At 43.8% G+C, this 26,232-nt stretch overlaps 4 protein-coding genes across 4 annotated transcripts in view; 3 read left to right on the forward strand and 1 right to left on the reverse strand.

Moving 5' to 3' along the window:
* LOC119456365 (uncharacterized) lies at positions 1-5,230 on the reverse strand. Its single transcript, XM_037718083.2, has 2 exons — positions 3,707-5,230; positions 1-2,305 (listed from the first exon to the last, which is right to left on the reverse strand). Exons 1-2 carry the CDS (start codon positions 4,927-4,929, stop codon positions 1,336-1,338), a joined length of 2,193 nt encoding a protein of 730 aa, XP_037574011.1. The 5' UTR covers positions 4,930-5,230; the 3' UTR covers positions 1-1,335.
* A 4,430-nt stretch (positions 5,231-9,660) lies between these two features.
* On the forward strand, positions 9,661-13,018 carry LOC119456366 (uncharacterized). Its single transcript, XM_037718085.2, has 4 exons — positions 9,661-9,865; positions 11,345-11,385; positions 11,758-11,839; positions 12,781-13,018. The coding sequence occupies exons 1-4, from the start codon at positions 9,760-9,762 to the stop codon at positions 12,933-12,935; spliced, it is 384 nt and encodes a 127-aa protein (XP_037574013.2). The 5' UTR covers positions 9,661-9,759; the 3' UTR covers positions 12,936-13,018.
* Positions 13,019-13,357: 339 nt separating this feature from the next.
* LOC125946159 (zinc metalloproteinase nas-4-like) lies at positions 13,358-14,972 on the forward strand. Its single transcript, XM_049668659.1, has 2 exons — positions 13,358-13,615; positions 14,674-14,972. Exons 1-2 carry the CDS (start codon positions 13,456-13,458, stop codon positions 14,943-14,945), a joined length of 432 nt encoding a protein of 143 aa, XP_049524616.1. The 5' UTR covers positions 13,358-13,455; the 3' UTR covers positions 14,946-14,972.
* An 8,120-nt stretch (positions 14,973-23,092) lies between these two features.
* LOC119457031 (signal peptide peptidase-like 2B) overlaps positions 23,093-26,232 on the forward strand; it is a 34,893-nt gene continuing 31,753 nt past the window's right edge. Inside the window, exons 1-2 of the mRNA XM_037718855.2 lie at positions 23,093-23,217; positions 24,126-24,308. Of these exons, the coding sequence (XP_037574783.2) occupies positions 24,147-24,308 (162 nt within the window). The 5' untranslated portion in view covers positions 23,093-23,217; positions 24,126-24,146. The remainder of the gene's footprint in view (positions 23,218-24,125; positions 24,309-26,232) is intronic.

Here is a 26,232-nt window from a genome sequence, read left to right on the forward strand (position 1 = left end):
TAAGTTTCACATCATTCTGTTTAATTATTGATATGTGATATGCAGGCCAGTAAAAAAGAAAATGTGACAGACAACTTATTGAAGGGATGTCCTACATCCTCTGTGTGTGAAATAAAATTTTCAGCATTTCTCCAATTCTCCACAATGTGCCAGTTTTATTTCTAAAAGTCTAGCTTTGTTTATATAGATGTCCTGGCAGATGTAGTTCTGAAAACCTGCACGATTGTACACTTTTACAAAAGATTTTTAATGGGATGTTTCCACTATAAACAAAAATGTGCAGTATCGACACACACTTTAAGAAGTTTCACTCTACAACAACTGTCATTGTCATAATTTCCTGCTCCTTCCCACAAAACCTTTTTAATATGTCACCCTCTTAAATATTTTAAATATTTTAGGGCAACCCTTGCCCAAAGCACAAATATACAGTCTTTGCCAAAAATAGAGAGGTCATTGCACATGACAAAAACTGTTAGATTGCTAGTATGACTTCAGTCACACTCCAAAGCGAAGAAATTTAAAGAAATATTCTGATGTGTAACCCAAGTCAACTTTGATAGCACATGGTGCAGCCTATACAAACATTTGAGAAAGGTTCTATATGTACAGTGCAGTCCACTGTCAAAGGGAACACCACAATGTGCAACTATTGCTTTGCTAGTGCTCCAGCTGTCGATGCTGGCTGAAGCTGTGACAATGCACTGCACAAGAGAGTAGAAAGGTGCCAGTGCCACCAACTACAAGTCATCTGCTGCAAGCCGAGTATTTGTACACTTTCCAGAGGGAGGTACAGTTGCCGGGAGGCAAGACGTGGCTTTGCACTCATGTTTTCTTTACCATCAGACCATACTGTACGAGAAACTTAAAACTAGCCTTTGCCAGTTTTTAAAAAGAAAAGCAGCTTTACCACCAAATTTATAACGGACTTTATTGGCATCCGCTTGGTCTTATTACCGTTTATATGTAAAAGCAATTGAGATTCTCCTAACAAGTTAGTCTATCATTGCTGAATGTAGACAATAATTTGCAATGCTGCAATGACAACTTCTGGTACAAAGGCACATAATAAACTGTGGTTGGCAATATCGGCAGTGGTTGATTACAACACTGGAGCAAAGATATCCATACATTTAACACATGCAATTTATCACAGTTCATGCACTACTTTGGAACCCAGCTGGCCAGTAAATGTAACATTATCTCATGGTTGATGAGAGTTTCACTCAAGCACAAACACGAATGACACAAGTGACAGAAGACTAAGACACTGCACATGAAAAACAGACAAATGAGGAAACCATGGCCATCACGGCTGTGACAATATACATAATTCTATACGACATCACATCCTCGGGCATTAATATCTGACACTTTGAGGTACTGTGCAATGGTATGCCAACAATCTGTATTCAAAGCATCAATCTGGGTTCCTTGGCCAGGATCACACTCAACAGAATGTTGCACTATTCCTGCAATGACAAAGAAGTTGTCATAGAGGTAGCGTACAGAACAAGTAATGTTCCGATAGGCTTCTGACATGCTTTGTCCTGCCACCTTTGCCACATGATACATAAAGTGAGCCTTCTTACAAAGACACTCAAAGGCCTCAGCGCATTGCCTGTCAGTACTATTATGCTTAACAAACTCAACCGCTTGGTTCAGTCGGCTGTGGTTCTGCCGTAGAGTAGTGAAGATAGGGTAAGTGATGCCACTGAATGGGATCTCTGGACTTTCCGTGCCAAATTCCAAGAGTAGCTTGTTTTTCTTTACTCCAGTTGCAAGCAAACTTAGGCACTTCATAGGCAGTCCCCGAGACAGTCGTATAATGACCTTAATCAAAGTTTGATTCCATGACAGCATGCGGCAGAATGACAAGGCTGTGTGATGATAAAACTGTAAGCCAGTACTGACATCGAGTTCCTGCAGAGTTGTGTTGTGGACAAGTGCTGCAGCAACCTTTGTTACTAGACAGTAACTAGTGGTTTCTGGGTTCTGGGAAAGCACCAAAGATGTGACAGACCTGTTGGCTTCAAGCATTTCAGAAAATAAGTCTCCCTTGCTGGGTTCATGGCCCTTATAGTGCACCTTCAAAGTTCGCACCGTAGTGCTTAAAGCCAGGGCTTCACACAGATGTCCAAAAAGCACGACAGATATGTCACAAATGTTCTTCAGGCTGAGTTCTGTGAGACAAAACTGAACATTGGCATATAGTGACAAAATGTTCTCGACATCGGCGCCAACCAATGGGAGCAGCACACGATCATAGCAGCTGTTGCTCGCTAGTATAGCTGCCAAGCTTGCCCTATAAAAAAGGAAGTCAGAAACATAATATCTCTAAGCAGGTTTTGCTAAAAATGTAGAACATGCCTTCCAATAAATGCAAAATGCCAGTTCTATAAGAGCTTTTAGCTCAAACATGTTAATGCCAACCTACAATTGCTGCTTATTATAGTTGCAGTGAATGCAAGCGCAGGGAAACACCAAAGTAATCAAAAAAGGAATGTTGTACAGTGGAGTCTACACCAATGAAGTCCTGAACGTGAGGTCTTGAATAAATGGGACTACATATACAATATCGCTCGCCTTCCTATAGATGCTGTAGCGAGGGTCTCCACAATTAAAACATTCATCATAATATATGTTATACCATTCAATTTTATATGCAATGGATACAGGAGAACACTACAACCTTGGCAGTCATGTCACTAGGGTCAGAACACAAGAGACACTAAATTTAGTTGAAGAATGACTAAAATATGTTTAAGATGTGGATATGCTAGCTACATTGTCAATCAGCTATTGACCAAATCATTGCGGCCTCACGAATTTTCTTTTTTTTCTGCTTGGTTGTGAAGATTATCATGCAACAGTAAAATATGATCAAAAATGAAATAAGGACACAAAATCTGCTAGGTGAATAATGATTAAAAATAATCATGCTCTCGAAGACCAGAGATAATACTGAAACCTACTCAATAGTAGAGTTGCAAAGCCTGCAAGGAAGCTTTTCTGCAATGTGAAATTTCATGTACCTTGGCAGCGTCGCCTGTCCTTGTTATAATTTTTTGGTGCACTACAGCTCCTCGCATGTCTGGTTTCTGCAAACACCTGTCCCCTGTGCCTAAAGCAGCTTGCAACAGCGCCATTGAAGAGGAAGTAAAGGAATCTAAAGGTCATGAAAGCATCAATGGAGGGATTACAACAGGCTTGAGTCCCGGTCTGCAGGCATCTCCAAAATCCAAATATGTGCCACAAGACACTACATCACACCTAACATTTACAGTGAGGATAGGTTCCGCTGCCATTGTATACATGAAATTTCGCAGTGCAGGAAAGTTTCTATGGAAGTTTTGCAACTCATCCATATATGCCAAACTACAATCCTAAATGAATATATTATAGCACGAGTTTTAAACAAGTGGGGAGTATTGCATAGAACTGAACCAAAGCTGCATTATATATTGCTTTGGTTGTGGTGTAGCATAAAAAATCAAAGTATTGTGGCCATTTGTAACATTTACCCTAGCTATGGCTGGCAGAAATCATTTTACGCTGTCATGAGTAATAAATGAGTTAAGCTGGGTGTGCACAGTGCAAATGTCATGACAGATTTTATCAGGATTGTCCTTGAACAGCTGAGACCATGGGCACTGTAATGACGTAACAAACATTTATGATCAAGACACAATATGCAACAAATTACCTTTCACTGTTCGATGCATAAAAATCGTCGAATTTCAGCTTCTGCAGGGTCTTGTTTTGATCAAGTGCTTTGCACAGGCAGCAGATGACAGCTACATTAACACTTGATGACAGGAACTCTAAACATTGTAGTGTTGAGTTCTGCTTGATAGCCTTTGCAATCTCCTCAGCACCAGATGCCGATATGGTGCCACGTTCTATGATTAGTGTCTGAAGTACAGTGTTGGAGCGCAGCATTGATGCTACAGAAATTCCCTGGCTTCTTAAGATGCAGTAATCGGCTAAATGCAAGCACTTCACGGTAGAGTGGAATTCAAGAGCCATAAACACTGATGCCATTGACAAAGTTGCTGCACAGACATAAATATCACGCAGAGATGTGCTATTCCCTAGCGCTTCGGCTACCTGAGCCACATGCTTTGCTTTTGTTAGGGTTGGAACCATCACGTGTTCTAAAGTATGGGACGACCTCACAAGTCTGACCAATCCATCCACGCTTCCGGGAAAGTACACACAGTATGACAGTAAAGCTGACTTTAGGCGAACGCATCTTTGTAGGCAGCGCCACAACACATCGCTGTTTTCTTGCAACATACGTGTGTTTGCAATCGCTACTTCCCTTAGAGTAGCTGAATTGCGACACACTGCCGAAGCTATCTTAGAGACCACATTGGTAGGCATGTCGACGCCGTCGAACACGAGAGTTTCCAGAGTCATCAAACAACGAAGGTCGATGATTTGCAAAGGACTGCACCAGTAAGCACAACAGCTGCAAACTTTAACATGGCGAACAGAAGGGCCAGGACGTACCGGGAACGCCTTCGAACCATGTCGCATTAAACCAAAAGCGCCGGCTAAAGAATCGGTACTCGAAAAAAAGTACTCTCCGTAACTGAAGCTTACTTCATCGATACACGAATGCTGCTTAAGGAGAACTGAAAGGGTGGACGCAGCTTCTCTGACTTGCTGATACAAGAAGCCCCTAGCATGTGGTATTGTTCGGAGGCAGAGCACACCCGTCCGTTTTTCGCACAACTCATAGCCGAAGGAACTGATAACATCGTTCCAAGTAGCAACGTCTTCGCACAGCCAACATCGGTGCGTCGGGCTGGCTAGGCAGGGCCGGAAAAGTTCGTTCCGATGGCGAAGTTTGCTCGGTATATCGGTGTCACGGATGTTACCGTCACAGAACGGGGAAGCCGATGCATACTTTCTTGAAGCCATTATATCAATTTTCTTCCACTGAGGCGGAGGTAAGAGGATGTGTGGTGCGCAGTATAAATATGTGCAATGAATAGGGGAAAGTTGTGAAGTCTTACAACGCTTTCACTGCGCAACAGATGTCAAATAGCTCATCATTCATTACACACATTACGAGAAGAAAAAAAAGAGTATTGACACTAACAGTGAGCCCTGCATCCACATCGATAGCCAGCGAATACGCGCACGTGAAATATGAGAAAACACGAGCAGAAGTTTCAGCAGAGGAATGCAGGCAGCCATGAAGACAAACTACATCCACTGTTAAAGTGTTCTAGCCCCTTTCTGGAACACTTTACCACTGTGCACCCTTGGTGGCTTTGGATTGAATTTTGTTGGCAATCGACTCATCCAAAAGTCTAAAACAAGCATGTTGTAGAAACGTAAGCTCTTGCGACCTTTGCGTCTTTCTCTTAGAATAATCGGGGGAAAAAAGACCTTACGCTTACCGCTGTTCTGTTATGACTCAAATTTTGCAGCAAGGTTGCATTTTATAGTTTGAATTGTTCAATATAACACTTTTCTTTCTTTATGCGACGTCACCGTGGCCGACGTTTATGTTCCGGTTCCAGCTGCCAAAAATCGCGTTCGGCACTTTCAGCCTAAAAGAAACATAGCCTTCAAGATTAGCGTTTTAAATCTAGGGGCCGCCACTCTATGAGTTGTGGATTTGGACACCACCTATTATTTAGGGCACTCTTTGGCTTGTCACAAATTTTTCTAGGGTTCAGAGATCTAAGAACTACATTTAATAAAAAAGAAAATGAGTAGTCTAAAATGTGTAAAATAGGTGACCTCCGAAACCTCGTATTAGTCACATTGGACTCATATCGTAAAAAGAAAATGTATACATACGAATTACCAAGTCATGACCGGCAGGTAATCGCTACCCAGGTGAAAATTTCCAACTGGTATCCAACTGGGATCAGCTGGGATGAACTGGTTCCAGCTGGAAACCAACTGGTCCCAGTTACACACCAATTGGTCCCAATTGGTCCCAGTTGGAAAGCAACTGGGTAGCAACTGGTTCCAGTTGGGATCCAACTGGAACAATTTCCAGTTATACTGGGAGTGACTGGACCCAGTTAGGATCGAACTGGAACTTTGACCAGTTGTACTGGAATCAACTGGTTCCAGTTGGATTCCAACTGGAACATTGACCAGTTGTACTGGTAGCAACTGGTTCCAGTTTGGATCCTAATGAAATGGTGACAGAAGTTTAACTGAAAGCAAGTAACATGCAGTGCTTGCTAAGACAGCAGCAGCTAGTATATATACTTATACTGAGTAATTATGTTTGGCAGTTCGAGCAATCCTAGCAAAAATTCTAATAGAAGTTTGTAATAATTAGTCCAATACAGTTTTGTATTAGTTGTATAAGTTTTGTATTAGACCAATAGACAGAAATTTCTATTAGTCGTACTGATTTACCTGTAAGACCAATGGCCCTGTGTATTGTACTTATTAGTCTTACACAATCAGTGTTGCATGTCTACTAGTTTCTCCGTTAGACTAATTGGTTCTATTGGCCTTATGCTGATTGTTGCTGGTCTGATACAACATGTATTGCTGGATTCCGCAGCTCTTGTTTGCTGGTGAAAGTTAATTGATAAAAAATTATACCCCTGCCAAGCGGGAAAGTTAAGTGCACTTACGGAGAGTGTCACTCGGTTTAAGTGCACTTTGCCAAATCTAAACGGCACAAGCAGAGTGTCACTCGCAGAAGAGTGCACTCCGGTCGGAGTGCGTTCACGAAACGCACTTTGCTGGTCGAGTGCGTAGCCTCGTCGCCAGCGGTTTGAATGGTACAGAATGCAATGCATAAAAAAAAGGACACAGAAGTTCGTTTTAGTTGTTGAACAGCTAAACACAAAATAATTTGTGTTTAGCGAGAAGCGAAACAGCACACTAATGAACAAAATTATCGTATACGCAGCTTCGTCGCACGCCGCCATGTTGTTCTGGATTGGCTAGGTATTCGTCTTGGCCGGCATTGACTTTGCAACGCCTCATAGTAAAAGAAATGATGTTTTTGTTGAGAAAAAATAGATTAAGTTTGTTTTTATTTATAATACCACGTAAAACAATCACTTTTTAGAAGTTTTTTTTTTCTTTTTATCTACATATTCAAAAAACGCGCTCGTGTCTGTCGCCATGTTTCTTTACGGCGAGTGCACTCCGTTTTCCCGTTTAGCACCGCATAGCCTAAAGTGTCACTCAAGGTCCCGAAGTGCACTCCCCGTAAGTGCACTTAACTTGCCCGCTTGACAGGGGTATTAAGACTAGCGGACCGCTTGCTTGCATGGAGAGGCACGTGTTTCTAATTAATCACTGAATAATTAAAAATTCTGCTGTACAATTGTGCAGCAGATTGCGTTCGTACGTTTCCATTAGTTTCAGCGCACTAAGCTAGAAATGGCCATCTCAGCGACATACACAAAAGCGACGTGCGCCTACATGGTCTTGCCAATTTTGCTTCACTGAACCTCGTCGCGATGAGTCGTTGAGTTGGGTTGCTAATGTTTACAGTACAGCGAATACTTCGCCAAAAAAAAAGGAAAAACCGAACAACTAGTCGTAATCTGCAAGGCAGATCGCGGTGCCCGGTCAGCTTACGAACGACGGTGTAATAGCAGCAACCAACCATATTTGTTTGCAGCTGAAGTTTCAGCAGTGTCGTATTTTCTGTTGAAGTGCGCATAAAGTAAATGTTAAACTTTTAATCTAAATTGCTAACTTGATACCGCATATAAAAGGCCGTAATATTTATTAACATCAAAGAGCAGTAGCGCAGAGAAGGGAACACGGCGGGCAGGAAAGACATAAAACTGCGACCGTAGTCAGCCGTAGTTGCGCACAGCACGTGTGCAATGGCGGCTGCCATGTCAAGGCGAGGCTAGCCACCGTAGCGAGGCGTCACGCGAGGCGTCCGTGCGTGTTTGTGACTGAACGATGTGTTTTTAAGGAACCCGTGGTGTTAGCGCCTGCGCAATCTCATTCGTGCGGTAGTACATTTGGATAGTTTTTATCTGTGGCTGCTGTTGTAACTTCAAAACAACGCAAGGCAACTCTTTTACCCCTGTCCTTCGCGGCTTTGTGGATCTATCAGCATGCATCGATGTGCAGCATTTTCCCAGGTGCCGATTTACCATTTCGAGGTAATTATACTTCTTATTTATGATTCTATAGTACAGTATGAAGTGTTTTCTTCTTTTTTTTTACGATGTTGCCGACGACGCGGGGACCGTGAGTCCCCGCTTCGCACAAGAAGCACAAGTTTGAGCCATGCCCCCTCATGAAGCCGTCGCTCCCCCCGCTCACCCTATTCGACGTCCCTGGCTTTTGTTGTATTTTGTCAGCCTCTAGAATCGGTGCAAGAATACACCGTATTCCACCCCGCAGCCCGAACATCGCATCGTAGACGGCACACTTTCGAAGTGAACTGCTTTCTCATGAGCACTGTTTCCTTTTCCGCCTCACTGCTTTGCCATACCGCTACAGAGTGAAACAATCTGTCCCACCGCCGTCACCTGCCCTTCTACGTTCACGAAGAGTGCTACAGCTCACTTTTCACATGAAACGACTGTTGGTTATGTTAAACGTACTTATCTACTCGTGTACTTCTATTTTGTGTTATCTATATATTTGTGTTTTATGTACTAAACATTTATCTCATATATTTTCTTGTATTTTTTTGCTCAGTTATGTATTATGCAAATTACCTACGGATGTATTTGCACCCCTTATGTAATACCGCTAGAGAAGGGTGTTTATTGTTCTAAAGTGAAATTCGAGTTATCTAGGCCAATTAGCCACAGCAGAAGGATCGGATAAATCCATTTTTGAATCTCTCGTATTAGTCACATTGGACTCATATCGTAAAAAGAAAATGTATACATACGAATTACCAAGTCATGACCGGCAGGTAATCGCTATCTTTGAAGAAAATAACCAAGAAAAATAGTGCGTGGATTTGAGGAGCGACCTGAATGATTTGAATTTTAAAAAATGTACAACATCATCGCATTCTACTGATACTAACATGAGGGGCAGAAACTTGAAGGTTCAAAGAAGCTTGAAAAGAAGTTACGGACAGCGTAACGAGCGATGAAAATAAAAAAAATTATAAGCGTAACGTTACGATATAGAAAGACAGTGATGTGGGTAAGAGAGTTGAGATTAAGAGGAAGATATGGAGTTGGGAAGGCCACGTAATACGTAGGGCAGATAACCGATTACCTATTACCGAATGGATGCCAAGGGAAGGGAAGCGCAGTCGAGGACGACAAGAAAATAGGCGGTGTGATGAAACTAGGGAATCTGCAGGCATGGGGTGCTGTCAGCTGGTGTGCAAGACATGGGTAATTAGAAATCACTGGAACAGTCATTCCTCCTGCAGTGGACACCGCGCCTCCAAGGGAATTTTTGCGCTGCCGCAGCAGCCAGGAATCGAGCCCATTATTTTTTCGACCCAAATTTGACAGATATTAAATAATTAATTATAGGCCCAGAACGCAAGAAGTAACATTGGACTGGTTGTTTTAACGCACTATTCTTGCTACCGCAAGAATAATACGTTCGCAAGAAGCAATATTGGATTAATTGCTCTGCATTCTGCAGAGCCTGTGCGTTAATAGTACAGACGCGCGGAGTATTCGCAGCCACAGCATGCACGAAGCTCGATGAGTCGACCGTGACTTGAGACGTGCGTCGCTGGGGCAGGATGCGTGTGCCATCGGACACCGGTGAAAGAACGGGCCATGCCCGGGGGACGACGCCATTTCCACGACTGTCATGGCGGCCGGTTTCTGCAGGCTACTGCTGTTGTCCGTGCTCCCGTGGTTGTCTTCGGCGAAACCCGCGGCTGCTAATATCTACACAGGTTCCGTCGACATACCAGGTGACGTGCGATGACAGAAATAGTCGCTCTGTGGCTCTGCGTTTGAGTGCCTACCGTGTGATTAACGAACGGGCTGTGTGCTTTCTCTTTTTTTTTTTTCTTTCTTTTGCTGGTGGTGTTCATCGAATGACTGATCTGTCGGTATTATTGAGTGGCTACCAGTTCATAGTCACCTTTACCAAAAGTAATTACACAGCATGGTTGATACAGGGACGGCCTTAAATAATAGCTTTGAATTTATTCATTATTACGTAGTTCGCATGTTTATGTACACTTATGTCAGATCGTACACAGTACTCAGCTAGACCAGCAGAATATATTATTTACTGCCCGATTACTGTTGCGTCCTTTACAACGTCGTGAAGTGTAGGAACCTTGATATTTTTTCCTTCGCATAATTTATGAGTTGGCATCTGCTAGGATAAAGCCGCGCATCTACGAAATCGGCTACATCGGTCAACTTCCGCAAGTCGGACACTGGCAGTTCAAATTTTAATTCAACATGGCTTAACAGTACCGAAGTGCGCCCAAGAGTAAATGCGTGTATTTTCGTTTTTGTGCGTTAGTACCGCCATTTTTTTTTTTTTTTTTTTTACTATATTCGTGCAGCGTAGAAACGCCTTTCGCGAAACAGCCGTCAAATTTTCAGTCCGTGTAGTCTCTCACATTGGTCAACGGGTGAATAAAGAGTAATTCACCAATTGAGTGTATTGCTCCATTAAGCAGTTAAGCAGGGGGTAGGTGACACCCAATGGTTGTCTTATAACGTGCTCCAAGAAAATTGGGCAGGTCTTAATTTACAAATCCTGCAATTACTACGTGGTGGTTGCATGTGCATCAGTAAGTAGTGGTGCACACGAACTACATACCAGACTAAGATCCAAACGCATGATACACTACGTATATGTTATATTGGATACAAATGAGATATAATGGAACCTCTTGTATTGTTTTGCGTTACGATCTTTTGCTATCGCTGCACTGCATGTGAAGTGAAATATTTTTGTGATGGGAGAAACGGGACGTGAGTCTGCAGCGCTTTCCTTGCTTTCTTCTGCAGTTATAGCCTGGATGGTGCGCGCGATCTTTCCTAACGTTTTTTTTAAAGAATCGCAATTAATTTAATTAAAGTTAAGCTATTGCAGATATACATGAGGAGGTCCCAAACCAGAGACTGTGAGCTACTGCGGGCTGTCACAGAGTTCAAATGAGCATGATACTCAAGCCGTAGATTAGCTTTCTCGAAGACCCGTGTCACACAACGGTTACAGGCGATAAAACATTTGTGTATATCCTAGGCCTTTCTGAAGTTTATTGTTCTGCTTTAAGACACAACGGGTTCGAATACATAGTAATTTTCTCGATTTCCTGACTCCAGCGTATTGGACAGGTTGTTTCTTTTATGCTTCACAATTTTGACTATATTTTTTCCAGTTGATACTGCGACAGTGTAGTTGTGCTCGTCTTTTTCTATGGCAGATGTCATCGAGGGGGACATCTATATGCCACCCATCACATCGGTACGTTCCTCTACGCCCTGGGGCTCTTATGATATCGTTCAGCCAGCAAATCAGGAATACATTTCAGTCACACGCTACTTGATGATTTGTCTGTAGAACTTGGTTCAGAGGACTGGAACACCAACGTCCGCAATTCGAATGGTTTTACAAAACTCCTTGGAGCAGTTTATACAGGACGACCTTTGGTTTCTTTTTTATTGTTTTTTTTTAAATTTTGTACACCATAATCATGTCTGTTTTGTGCCTATCGGTGAATTGAACTACAGGTCATGTTTGCTCGGACGTTTTAGAGTGTTGAACGGTGGCCTCGCTCCGTTGCCAAGCTCAATGGTGGACTCATGTTTCGGTTTGTTTCTCCCGAGCACACCGTAGGTTTCCGACCTGCGTGCGAGAACGAAGGAGACTCCCCTGTGGCCAGGAGGCATAGTTCACTACATCATCGACGACGCTTTCGGTAAGCTCTTGATCATTGAGCACTCCTGCAGCGCGAATGATGCTGAACGCAGTAGCGCCACCGAGTCGAACTGGATACGAATATACGAGAAAAACGGGGCTCTGAATATCGAATCGAATGTAGAATATTTTCTCATTTCTAAGCAAAATGGAACGTGGAAGCATACGCGGAACGATTCGGTAAAAAAAAAAAAAAATGAGGCTCGTTTATTTTATTTGACACATATGCATGTCGGGCCGTGTGCAACGAGCCTCTGAGGAGCTTCTAAATGAGAAACAACTGCTTTCAGTTATCTTAAGCGCCATGACAATGACAATAATGAAACGGAAGCAACATATATGCGGCTGACCCAAATAGAATTTCGTGTTTGTTGAAGGAGATAATTGGAAACGTGGTAACACTGGCGAAATAGTAAATTGCGTTGCATAAATCGAGGCAGCACATTTGTATAGAGGCTGCCTAAAACTGGTACACTCGCTTGAATCAATGAACATTATTGAGCACAAGCCATCGCTCAGGAGCTTGTGCCTCTACGCAATAAGCGAAGCTCTGCTGCACCAGCATTATTCGGAATGGTCCTCACTTGCATAGGTCTATCTCCCTCGAGATTATGTTCTAACAGAAACGAATATTCGTCAGTTTCAAATAGTGAATTTTCAAATAGAATTCGACTCGAATAGTGAGGAATATTCGATTAGTATTCGAAATTTCGAATATTTCATTGTATGTGCGTCCGTTACAGAAAAAAAAAAAAAAGCAGAACCGTAATGACGTGAGTAAACCGGTTTTTGTTGCGACGTTGCCACATGGCATACGGGTAAGAGGTGAGTTAGCCGCATTTAAGTTACAAGATTGTCACCCAGCAAGTATCAATGAAACAAATTACACTATGCAACCGTGTGCTTCCTCTAGTAAAGCACGCGTCTTATTTCCCTTGGCAGATTCGTGGGAGAAAGAAGAGATCCTCAGCGCCATGCAGCAGATCGAGTCCGTCTCGTGCGTCCAGTTCAGGGAGCGTGCCGACGAAGAAGGATACATCCACATTTTGAGCAAGCAGGGGCGAGTGTTCCCGCGTCTCCTTGAGTGCAATGATTAGTAGCGCCTCGAGAGGAATGTCTACAGGCGACCGCTAAATCGTGTAGGCCTTGAACGACCCAGGGTTGCTCTTGCGACTTTCTGGGACGATGCAACACGAGGCTGCGGCACATGGCGTGTTCGCATCTATGAATTGCATGGTGTTCAGTAGTGTCAATAACGATTAGGAAACAAAACTTTGAGTATCGCAACTATACAGCAGTTGCATAAGCCAGGAAGACCTCTAGGATGGAAAATACTCGCCCCACGAGTCACCAAGCTGGAAAGCCAGAAGGTCGCAGCGTCACTTACTTTGTTTTCAGCTTCTCTTGTTATTTATTTAATTCTATTCCGCAACGCATGCTTTGTATACCTCTTTAAAAGTTCTTTTTTGTTGAGTCCTATAATCGCGCTCGACAGAGCCCACTAAACGGCTTTCCTCGTTTAAGAACGTGCCTACCAGAGCCGTGGAACACGCAGTGGAAGAAGATTGTTCTCTTAATATATGATTTTACACCCGCAGATGCTTTTCCGAGGTCGGTATGTCCGGACTTCGCCAACTGGTTTCTCTAAACTTCGAGGTCTGCGCCACATACGGCACGATCGTGCATGAACTCTTGCACGTCCTTGGACTCTGGCATGAACAGTCACGTGCCGACCGCGACAGATACGTGCGGGTTGTTTGGAACAACGTTGTACCAAGTAAGATGGATTTTGTTTGCAAAAAAATCACATAGTGAGGCGAGATATTGATTTACGCCTGTTGGCGATACAGAAGAAGCCATTACCAACTTCTCGAGGCAGAACATTCGATCACATCTCTTTTGTCTTCGGTGAATCCAAACTTGCACTGTTTTTGTGCCTGCATATGTATGCTGTTAGACTACTTCCGTTCGAGTGGTATGTGCTGTCGCCACTGGAGACATCCGGACGCCTTATCAATCTGGCAGAGGACTAAAAGTTCAGAAAGGTTTCCAAACGAACGAAACAGTTACATGCCGTGGATAGTAAAACAGACGAAGGATCATTTCCACCCATTGGCATAAGTATAATTGATTTTTGATAAATGTGCCTCTGTGAGGTTCAGTTGAGAGTACACCTACAAACGTCTGTCAGCCATGAATCACGACACGTAACTCGCACGATCTAAGAAGCCCCTCCGTGCAAGGGGTCTTGAGTAAAGTGTATAGCCATGCCGTACGCGCTTACGACTGCACGAAGGACTGTTGTCTGTGCAGAAAGTGTGCAGAAGTGTGCATGGTATTGACAGCATGTAGTGTAAGTGGCTGAAATTGTGGAGACAGCTTAGAAGAGACGGCATGCGGCACTAATGATTTACTATCAAGTGACACGTTAGTTAGGGTATGTTTCTTTCGTTCCCATTCTTGGATTGCATACAAGTTAGATGTGTGCTCAACATTGCGCTGATGGGTATCAGTTATATTCGAGAACTCAATAAGCTTAAACGTCGAGTCAACATCACTTTATCTATATTTGCGTTTCTTTTTTTTTTTTTTTGTCATATAAACTGAATTGGTGAACTTAGCACTTTTCGTCGACAGCCGAGGCTTGTTTCACTGATTTGGAATTTAAATGTAAGTGTGAAGCTCGTTCTCATTGATAGAAGCTGCAGCAGCTGCTGCTGTTACTTATAATTACACCTAATTTCGTCTAGGTAATTCGCTGGAGTGTAGCTCTCATATGAGAAGCGTTATGATTAATTTGGCCGTATACAAATGTCACGTCTGGTTTACCCGCAGGGTTTAAGGCCAACTTTATGAAGACCAACAGGGTGCCTTACCTGGAGGAAGACTATGACTACGAGTCTATAATGCACTACTTCTTCAACGCATTTTCCAAAGATCCGGAGCAGGCCACATTGGTGCCCAAGAACACTGCAGTTGAGCTGTTCAACTTAGGCCTCGCCTTCAAGGAGAATCGCATGACCAAGGTGGACATTCACAAGCTCAACACCATTTACCACTGTCCCACCGACAAGCCTGCGGGTCACGACGACGCCCACCATGAATAAACACACTCTGTGATGTATAGAACGCCGCTGCAGAGCGAATGTATCCTGTTATTCACTGGAAGCGTACACGTGATTCCATGATGCCAGTGGCGGGAACGACGTTTTTATGTACTCTTCGAACAAATCCAGCTTCAGGCTGCGTATTATCTGTCATCCTTGCTTCGTTTCGTCATTAATAGTTCCCACTTTGAAAAATATAATACACGTGTGCCTACTTTCTTGAAATGGGCCGCGGCTGTCACTTACTACCTGACGTACGTGCATGAAAAGAAAGAATGGTGACGTTTCCTAACTTCATTCATTCATTGTTTATTTCGACAATTACAAAGAAGAAAAATTGACAGTCACTTAAGTATTCTTAGGTGATTTGAACGCTAAAGCACTTTGGCTTCTAAAGTTATCACCTTAAGCTAAAGCTCTACCTTAATCCGGCTTAATCCACCTTGCTCTAATTTGTACCCACCTTAATTCATCTTAATACACTGCGATCCACCTTAATCCACTTTAATCGACCTTAATGTACCTTAATCCACATTGCTTTAATTTGTACCAATATGTGTGCTATCTGACGCAATCGTTCCCTCACTCATCTGTCTGTCCGGTGTGGTAAGCATAGAGTTTCATACAATAATTACTATTGTAGGAAACTCTAGGGTAGTAAGTCACCAAACTGTTGCCCACTGCTGTCTGACAGGGAGTGAACTGAGTGACGTCATTACCTGCGCGACTATTATGCGCAGATTTCTCCTTTCTTCACCTCTGTTAAGCACGCTCGGACCGTTACAGTATATATATAAGAAGAGATAGATATACGAAAGAAAGGGGGAAGGCGTGTATAGCGATTTCCGTATGGCGCACCACCGTAGTTTCCGGCAACCATTCAGGAGCTACAGTGAATCCTTCAGGATAGGTGTAACGAGGTATGTGCTACAATACCTATCAAACTCGGTAAGCATAGAGGCAAGCGCGTTCTTTGCGACACCATGCGGCATTACTGAAAGGCGTTCGAAAGGTCGGACATCAATACGGTGGCACAAATGGCATGTCTAATGGACAACCACGGGTGTCCCAAGCAATCTTAGACTCGTTTTATACAAGTCTTCAGCTCGCTGACGATTCGACGATTTCACACAGGCACAGCAGTCGCTGTGCTGTTTATGACGGCGTACAGGCAGTACAGGTGCCTCTTACCAGAGGCGCGCGGCTTTATAACTTGCTATCGTACGCACATTCCGAAAAATGTCAACAGTCCAAGAATTGTCACGAACGGGACAATAGCCAATTTCTTCATACCATCGCGTGTACAATTTATGGATATGAACAATGGGTGCCTCGAGTGGCCGCGAACTGAAGGTATTCGTTGCTATTACGGTAAAGCATGATCTCCAGCAAATAATTCATACGAGGAATAGCCTAGTATTGAGCTTTGTCGCGCATTGCGCATGCAGCGGTGCTGTTTTCTGAGGTATAATTATTATACTAAGCACGTGCGAAGTTTGAACTATGGAGGCATTTTGAAATCGTCAAATATCGTGCCGGAAACAATGATTAGCGAGAAAACTACTGCGTAAATTGAAATTAAAAACCGGTAATTCTATACTTAATTCAGTGTTCAGACAGAGTCAGAAGTTTACTGGATACGGGATCTGTGAAAAACCGAACATTTCTTGAGCCTACAGGCAGCAGCAAAAAAAAAAAAAAAAAGGGGGGGGGGGGATTTCAATTGTGCCACGTGAACTAGTGCCCGCGACCAACATAGTGTTGTACTTTTTTAGTGGTTGCAAGCTAAAAGTGGGCTACCATTCGACTTTTCGCGGAACCCACATATAGCGGAAATCGTTCACCCAACCTGTACTCCTATATTTCTTTCATGCCATCAACGCACGTGCAAATTTCTTAAATTTGTGTTTTTCAACTCGTGGTCACGGCATTAGAAGAAGCTTTACATATAGCCTAGGATTTCGGCGCCAAGACCAACCATCGAAGTAATAGTTTGAATGCTTTAAACTAATGTCATCGACGTGTTTCGATAAGGCGATGGTATGTGTGTCCACTACCTCGCTTGCGACACGACCATGGTATTTTATTTCTTGCGCGGATTGCAGATTAGATCACCGGTTGGGCCACCACAATGATCTGCAAACATCCCCGTTTGTGTCATCGTGGAAATTCAGAATTCAGTCAGTTGGTGTCGAATAGAGTTACTGTATACGGCTCCTTTGAGGGAGCCATATACAGCTCTATTCAACGGAACTGTACACAGCTCTATAATTTTGAAGGTTGCGGTGCGCCGCGTGGCGCCAGAGTAGGAAAAGAATTTCCCATAATATCTGTGTATAAATCTTTAGCACTGCGGATGCCACCACATGAGACGTGCTGAACCAGTCGCTATAATGTAGAGAAGAAGGTATACAGGCCAGAAGGGGGGGGGGGGGGGGTATAATTTAGGAGTTCACCTAGCGGACTGTCCATTTCGGCCGCCGCCGATTGGCCGGAGCTGTACCAGCGCGAAGAGTAGACTGGCTGTGGGCGCTTGTGCCCTTCTCGCTGGTACCCAGCGCAGTCAATCAGCACTACAGCAACAACCGAGATGAAGTCCACTAAGTGGACTCTTACTAAATATCCCCCTCTCCCGTCCCCGCTTGTACACAACTTCTAATAATGCGGATTTACTTACGTATATCACATACATTTGATTGCGCATGTTAGCAAACCGCGTGCTGTTCAGTTTATCGTCCGTTCATCGTCGTCCGTTCCCTTAATCTTTTGTCCCGTTTTGACGCTGTTTGCCCTATTATGCGGTCATACCACCAAACCCTGCTAACTACTAATTTTGCAGTTTAGATTACGCTTGGACATATGCTACTGCGCCAGCTTAGCCTGCCCTTGAACGTTCCTGTCCTCCTACCTTCGGAGCATCCATATGCTGGGCTCTTATTTGATGCGCGTCTAACTGCTCATTTCAGACGTTGTTCTTTTCTGCCATTCTTGATTTCAATGATTTAACTTTTTTGAAAGGTCATACCAATAATTTGTTTTTCCTACATTGCCCTATACTATATGCCCAACTTCCTTAGTGGGTAGGCGCCACTTTCTTTGAGGTCATCATCATCATGATGATGATGAGAAGAAGAGAAACAGATGGATGCTTCGCTGTTTGGATATTAGGGTACCCAAACTTTGACGACGGCTTTCAGTGCCAGTAAACTGGCGGTATAGAATAAGAAGCCGCCACGGGACATCCACCTTTGCCTTCCGTCACGTCAGCTCTCTGGTGCCAGGGCTGTTCAACTAAGCATCGTGAAGGCCGCACTTGCAGTGAGGACTTCGCGCTTCCTCAACCACGTACTGAGTGACACTGCAGAAAGGAATGCCCTCCCCGCGTCCAGCACTCTGTCAGAAGAGCCCATGCCACGACAGCCTTACAACGAGAGTGGTCGTGGTGCTCATGTTCATTGCGGTATGTCAGGTGAGAGCTGTATTCTGACATTCAGCTTCTTAGGAAAGGGCTCGCTTTTTACAGCTTAACGACGCCGAAGAAACAACTTCTGGCCTAACGGAACGCATATTTGAAGCCATAGTAGCTCTAAATGTAACCGGTCAAAATAAAAAAAACTACATAAAAAATCCGGCAGGACCCATCTCACGATGTTAATGCGATTCGCATTGAAGCAATGTATAGTGACGAACATATTGCCGCCACTGAGACGCGTCATGTATGAGGCGTGTATGGCTGTTTAAGTTGTGCCAAATCAGCACCGAGCTTTTTTTTTTTCTTCTTTTTTTTTGTTTGCAGTTCGATTAATTTGTACGTTTTGTTTTTCTTTTTCGCAGCCACTTTTACGCGTGTTCTAGTCCAAACGATACAGTGAACAGCGAAGAAGAAAATGGAGGGGAGGGGGGGCGGGGTGGTGTCACTATTTGCTCAGTTTTGTCAGCGCTGAAGTTCCGGCATCTCTTGGGGATGAAAACGAGTTGGGGGGTCCGGTGCAGGGTCATCCCTGTGAATCCGCCAGGGGGCATACATACGAGATACTTACCTGAACCCGACCGAAGCGAGCCTTTCTGTCTGTGGACGCCTGCCTGCCGGTATCACGGAAGCGCTAATCGGTATGGCCTGCCTACGTGAGATAGACTGCGTGAGATCGACAATGTCGACTCACGCAGCCCGACGCGCTTGGTAACGCGCATGCAAGCGCGAACGAGTCGTCTCGCGGTTCGCCTTCAGCAACAGAAGACAGAAGCTGTGTCCGCCTTCTTTCCCTCGTCGCCTCGGCGTAGCGGTTGGCCCGGTGAGGAATAGATTGGGTAAACGTCTTGTAAAGCTGTAATCAAACCCGTCTTCTGACTCAGCCGGCTCACATTGGGCATGTATGAAAGTATAGAGAACGGAGCTTGCGAGCCTGATAGCGTAAAACGTTCCATATACATGGATATATACATAAGAACAGTAACATGAGCCGATAAACGATCCCGGCCGCGGCGGCCGCATTTCGATGGAGGCGAAATGAAAATCGTGTGCTTGTGTTGTAGTGCACGTTAAAGAACCCCAGGTGGTCAAAATTACCCCGGAGCCCTCCACTACGGCGTGCCTCATAATCATAACTGGTTTTGGCACGTAAAACCCCAGATAGAAGAAGAAGAGCCGATAAACGCACTGTTTTGTGTCCTTTTCTTAAAAACATCGTTTATTTGGTTGTCTAATAGATGCTTAAATTATGTACGGCACGTGTTGAAACGTGCTTTAGAGAATTCAAGTTCTGTGAGAATGTAATAAAAAGAATTTAACGCTACCTTGGAATGATGTTACATGACACGAATGTCTTATATCCGCTAACTAGGATAAGCGTCACCCTGGACAAGGTTTTCAGTAATTCGGCTTAATATTTGAGCAACGCTTAGTGATACTGCCTCCGTCGCCCGTTAGACAGTGCGCGGCGGCTGTGTGCTCCGAATGTGGCAGCGGTCGTAGTACTTGCTCTTGATACCATCTTAGAGCTGGCGAGCTGGTTCGAGACAGCTTGCATTTGAGCATGCCCGGTGGATGCTCGGAAGCAGGTTGTCTCAGTACACGTTGCACTGAGTAGCTCTTACAGGGAGCCTCACAGCATAGTTGTAGTTGCGAAATTAAAGTGGCCACTTATCACGGCGCGTGCCTTTTCACTCTGAGCAGCAGCCGTCTTCATCGAATGCAAACAGCTTCAGCACATGCATCTGGGCACGTGCTGAAAATGATTTGAGAGCCCGTATTGGCGTGAACCTTATCTTGAACAGGCTGGTTATTACCGCATTGCTATTCGATTGCTCGTAGTGGCTTAAAATGTTCAAAAAAGGTAAATATTTCGTTAGTAGACGCCTACAATAGGTGTCACAGTGGCCACTTGCTTCTCATGACAAAGAAAAACGATATTTCAAGATATCACCATATCAAGATTGTCTAATCCGTATGTTGGAAGGTGTTCAAAATAGGGCAGCCAGATTTACATCTGGCAACTACGACTATCATTCAAGTGTTACCCGAATAAAGCAAGACCTTACATTTCAGTCATTGGAAGATCGCCGTGTCATCGCTCTTTTATGTCTTTTTCACAGGTACATTTATAGTAATACATTTAACTGTTTGCTGCTTCATGCACCTATGCGCACATCTCGACGCATTCACAATGCACTTAGTTTTGCACGCATTCATGGTCTAACGAAGGCATTTAACTCAATCACCATTACCTCGAGCTATTGCACATTGGAATAGTCTTCCGGATCACATTGCATCCATCTCTAATCGCGAAACATTCCGTGATAACTTGAATTCGTGGCGTATTAATATTGCATAAAGACTTTGCTGTACTTTGCTTTTTGTAATATTTGTATTGTTGCCTTTTTTTTCGTCTGTAACTTTGTTCTTTATTTATTTTTTTGTATCTTTTTTAATTTGTGATTACTGTTGCCCCCCTTATTCAATGCCCTTCAATGGGCCTGTAAGGTATTTTGAATAAATAAAAAATATATTTGTGCTGATTTCAGCACTAATAACGTGTTTGTCATAAAAATGCAGGATCCGACCTGGACAAACACGGCTCCAATCATTCGGCCATGCTCGAATTATGCGGCACCTTGCTTATATTCTTTTTTTTTTTGATGCGCCTAAGAACGCAGCCTTCTCTCCCTATCAGTTAACCTGCCAACGGTGATTTAATCTTCAACTCTACAAAGGCGCACAGCCGTGCTGCGTAAAGCGCACCAAAAATAACGCATCTTCTACTTTACAGTCTCTCTCTCTCTCCAATTTCTTAGGTTGAGCAGACGCATGTGCTGAACATTTTTAACGCGATAGCTTTATTTTCTCGTTATTCTGCAAAAAAAAAAAAAAAAAAACTTAGTTTTCCTGATTTTAGCTGAAAGAAAAAGCTGTATGGCAACAGTGTTCGAGTTGTTAGCCAAGAGAAGCCTGAGACGCTGTTTCCCGCTTTTCACGCGTTTTCTATGTGTTGAGCTTTGGCAACGTTGGTTCTGGTGTATGTGCTACGTATGCGCTGACAGAGCAACGCTTCAAGCAACAAAACAGACTCTGGAAGCTAAACGACAGCAAAAGAAGCGCGAAGATGACCAAGATGATGACTATGCATCTGGCTCCTACTGAATAAATGGGTCAAACATTTTGTGCAGAGTGCAAAGCGTGGGATTGAAGTTATTATTTACTTTAAAGTCAGTTTTCTTAAAACAAGAATTTTCGTTATGTCGGTACAATTGTTTTCAATATGACAAAAGCTCGCATGCTGATTTTTTGTGTGCATACTAAATGGTTATACGGCAATATACTGTACCAAAATTGAGGCTGTACAAAAGGCCCCGTATCGCTGAAAATCCGGCGTCGGCGTGCGATGTCGGCGTCCATCGCAGAGAAAATCATTCCGAACCACCTCAACCGCACAGACCCTCCACAAGGTGCAAGGTTTTGGTGAACAAAAATTGAATTTCTCACAGTGAAATCCGTCAGAAAAACAGTAAAGTACGACTTAACCACAACCTTCAGACATGGTAGCGTCGGATTGTAATTTGAATGTACGAGGAAACTCAAACCCACTTTTCCAGCATTTCTACCACACCTACAGCTGCGCACTCAGGTAGTTTACTTGCTAAAATGATATCCAGATGGCGCTCGCACCCTCGGCAGGTCAAATTCAGACTTCGCGGGCCTAATGCGTTTTGGACACGCGCGCGCGTCGGGGCAATAGCAAATTAATAAAATAATAAAACAAGGTGCTATGGCCTTCACATTTAATATAAGACTACTTACTATATTGCCCCTCTAAAAACGTCTTCCCAGCAATGCATTTCTGTTTAAAAGTGAAGCCGACTTTAAGGGGATCGGTGTAAGCTTGGTCTCTCTAAGCTGGCTTTCCCACGTTCTGTGTTGCAGTGGGAAAGCCAGCTAACAACGGGGCCCGATAACGGGGCCCGATGAGACTATCGCGTTCCACTCTTAAAGACGAAGCTTAAGCGTCCTCCAATTTGTTTTATCATTGCGTATTATCTTTGTATTTGGTGACCTGCAAGAGGGCAAGTGCTGTACCGTCATGTTGTTTTCTTGCCATGCCATCAACCATGTTTTATCAGTGAACTAGTGTTTCTTGCTTTGTTTCCTTAATTCTATTCAGAATTGGTCACCTGTTGAATATTTTGTAAATAATGTGTGCTAAATTGTAAAGAATATTTTTTTCCACACCTACTTTGCTTTAAAGCCCGCAATATTCTCTAAATAAAAAAATAAAAACGATGCACATGTGTGCTGTATGGCGCAAGAGCTTTATGAGAACGCTGAATGTCGGCTGGCTGAAACATAGGAAAAGGCGAAGACAGGTGTTTCTTGCAGTGTATAGTGCTCATAAACTTAAACATGAACAATTTCGAAACTGCTACAATGCATTATTTTGTTTCCAGTTTCAACTGCATTTGTAACGGTGGCTTAATTCAGACGCCGAAATTTACAATTGTGACAACTCCACACTTAGAAACCGGCTCCCGTGCGGTTACACGCCGCACTTCTATGTAATTATGCATAAAAATCGTTCGTTGGTGTTCGTGTTTCATGTTATGAGCATTGTGCATTTAACCGGCTGCATTTACTGGAGAATAATGTGTGGTTTTTGTGTCCCTGTTTCAGGGCGAAAGTGGGAAGCTCGGAGTTGTTCGCGTGGTGAGGGGCGAGACTTTTTCATTCTGCCTCAAGTATTTCCCGTCGTTCAAGGCGCTGCCAGAAGATAAGTCGGAAGCGGTAAGCGCCCGCATTGAAACCTAGTTATTATGCGGTGTCTGTTGGCATTATTTTGGTTTAAGAGATTGTTATCGCATCTGCTTTTGGCAGCTTCACCGGCAGGTAAACTTTGTTTTATATCAGCTTTAGATAAATTCATAAAATTTCTGCACTCAGGCAATTCAGGATATGTCAATAACCGTCTCTTATACGCCGTCTACGTGTACGTGTGAAACAGGATAGACAAAAATGAGGCATTATCGAATTCTTGTGACTGCAGCCCTGTCCCTTCTCTGTCCCTTCTTTTCCCCATACTTCTTATAGCTCACGTTCCTGTTCCCCTGTGGTCGTTTGGTCGCGACGCGCTGATGATAGACTATGCCAGTAACGTAATGCCCAATTATTCTTTAATGCAATTAAATTTAGCCACGCTGGCAGATCACTCCAACCCAGTGCAATGACGTTCTATTGCAATCACTTTTGCCCCAGAATTTTTTAACAACCACTTTTGGAGAGTCTAATGCAAGTATATAAAAAAGAAACCAAGCTCCTCTATTGTGCCAATAGTTTATGAAAATCTTATTCGAGACGTAAACGCAGATAACTCGGCGACCCTCAGTGATAGCAATAAGAAATGTGTCTTGTGGGCGTTTTGCATGGGCATGCCTAAATTTGCTATCGAAATAACAATTGACAGGCCTTTTCTTAGGCTTGGACAACGCTGATAACTTCTTACGTTATGCAATAATTTGTACCTGTGTGTTGCAATTAAAATGACGACGAAGCAATTGACCGTGTTTATAAATGACCGTCGCGAGAAAGTAGTTAATTGTATTACCCGTTGCTCGAGTTTAATTATCCTTTATTTCTATACAGTAATCCAATTACTGTCGTGTGCTGTGAGCACTGCCTCTGTATGCGTGTCACAGGAGGCCCGACAGCTGGTGGACATGACGGCTCAGAATGCGTGCCTGCCGCTGCATAAGATCAACCTTACCGACAAAGTGGCGCTCATTCGTGACTTGGGACACTGTCCACTCGAGACCGTTGCCAAGAACTTCCGCGACGTCAAGGCCTATGGTCTAGTTGTAGGCCTCTCCGGCAGCAAACTTGTAAGTCGAAGAGAATGAGAAAAATAATAAATAAATAAACAAAGTACAGTACATTTTTACTATACATGAAGGAAAATTTCGCGTAATACCGAAAGCCTGGGTGATTGATGGATTAACCTTCCCATTAATCGACAAATACTTTAACCGCGATTACCTTTTTTATTGCTCGTTTGAGGTTAACAGCACGAGGCAAACTTTGCGCCGACGTCTCCGCTTCGCTTCCTCAACACGAAGGAAGAAAATTATAGCTTCAGCTTTAATGTTCCAACTAAAATCACGCCTGCGGTTCTTGTAGAACAGAAGCTACCCATGCGCGCTGCTCTTCGATTTTGGGGAGTCAAAATCCAATGCCATGCGAGTGTTCCTTCAGTGCAGCTAGTTAGCATCGCTGTTAATAAGCACAGGAACTCTTTACTATACGAGACAGCGCTAACAAGCTTATTTGGCTCCACAGGGAATTCAGTTGCATCCTAATCAGTAGGGAAGGCGCCAGAATTTTTTTGTTGGGGATGGTAGAACATGATTGTCCACTTTCGTCGCTATTACAGAAGAACACTTCATCACTTGGCACCTCGGGGTGGTAGCAGGGGGACGATGGGAAGCGGGAGAGCATTTTGGCGGGACGGCTGCCCCCCTCGCCCCTACCTTAGATCCACCCCTGCTAGTGAGCTTGATATGCTTGATATGTGCGCTTACGAAAAGTGTTACTAGCAGGCAAATGTAGCAGGGATTGTTTTTTTAACACGAAAGTGTTTTATGCCGGGGTCCACCAAGACTTCACTGACGTATTTCCGTCACGGAAATACGTCATAGAACATAATACAAAGAAAGAAACCAGAAGAAAAAGTTCCACAAACATGCAAAATTTGGAAATCGAACCCACGACCTCTCGGTCCGCGACGATAGATCGCCGAGCGTTTAACCCATTGCGCCACAAACGCATTTGCAGAGAGCTACACAGACGCGCCTTATATATCTAACACTCCTCCGTGTACCCGCGCTCTTGCTCGGGCGGTGCCGCCGCCTACGAGCTGAAAAGAGAAGTACTGCATTATGACACTAACGCGCACCGACAGTGAACGCTTCGGTGGTCTCAGCACTACGACGCCTCGATGCCAGCATTCGAAGGGACGCTGGCATCAAGAAGCACTACAAACGCCACCTAGGTGGCGTTGGTAGTGGCGTTCACCGTACTCAGCACAGCGGAGCGTGGCCTCCGCAATTAGCTCTGAAAATGTTTCTGAAGTTGATCGCGGAGGCTGCAATTACGACGCGCTGTACGCGCTGATTTGACTCGGTGACGATTCAGTTACGTGCTTTGTCTTGCGCGTTGTATTAGTGTGTCAGTTACGTGCTTCGTCTTTCGCGTTGTGCTAGCGTGTGCAGCGTAGTGCAGCTTCCATATGCACGACGGTTGCTCATGGTCATCGACGTTGGTAGTCGTGATGGAGGAGACGTGCCACCAGGCGTCAGCGTGGGTGCATCAACGCCTAAGGGCGCTTTAGCCACAAAACACCAATAGATATTATATATCAATGTGCAATAAACATTACACTACTTCTGTGAAGACACGTTTCACTTTCGTGTTCTATACCGATTCCTATATAAGAGGGATCAACCACATTTTTTTTTCTACAAAGCTCAAGTACATAAACCACATTTTTAAATAACTCTGGCTCACATACGTAAATCTGAAAATATGATCAATCGAATAATTAATCAGTTAAAAACTTCCTATTAATCGGGTGAAAAGTTTTTGTCGATGCCCAGCCCTAGCAGAAACTGACAGCAGTTATACGCGCTAGAAAGAAACCGTAGCAATGTTCGGGAACCAGCTGTGAAAAAAAATGTGGTTGATCCCTCTTATATAGGAATCGGTATAGAACACGAAAGTGAAACGTGTCTTCACAGAAGTAGTGTAATG

Source organism: Dermacentor silvarum, chromosome 6, assembly GCF_013339745.2.
Source record: "Dermacentor silvarum isolate Dsil-2018 chromosome 6, BIME_Dsil_1.4, whole genome shotgun sequence".
NCBI classification, from domain to species: domain Eukaryota; kingdom Metazoa; phylum Arthropoda; class Arachnida; order Ixodida; family Ixodidae; genus Dermacentor; species Dermacentor silvarum.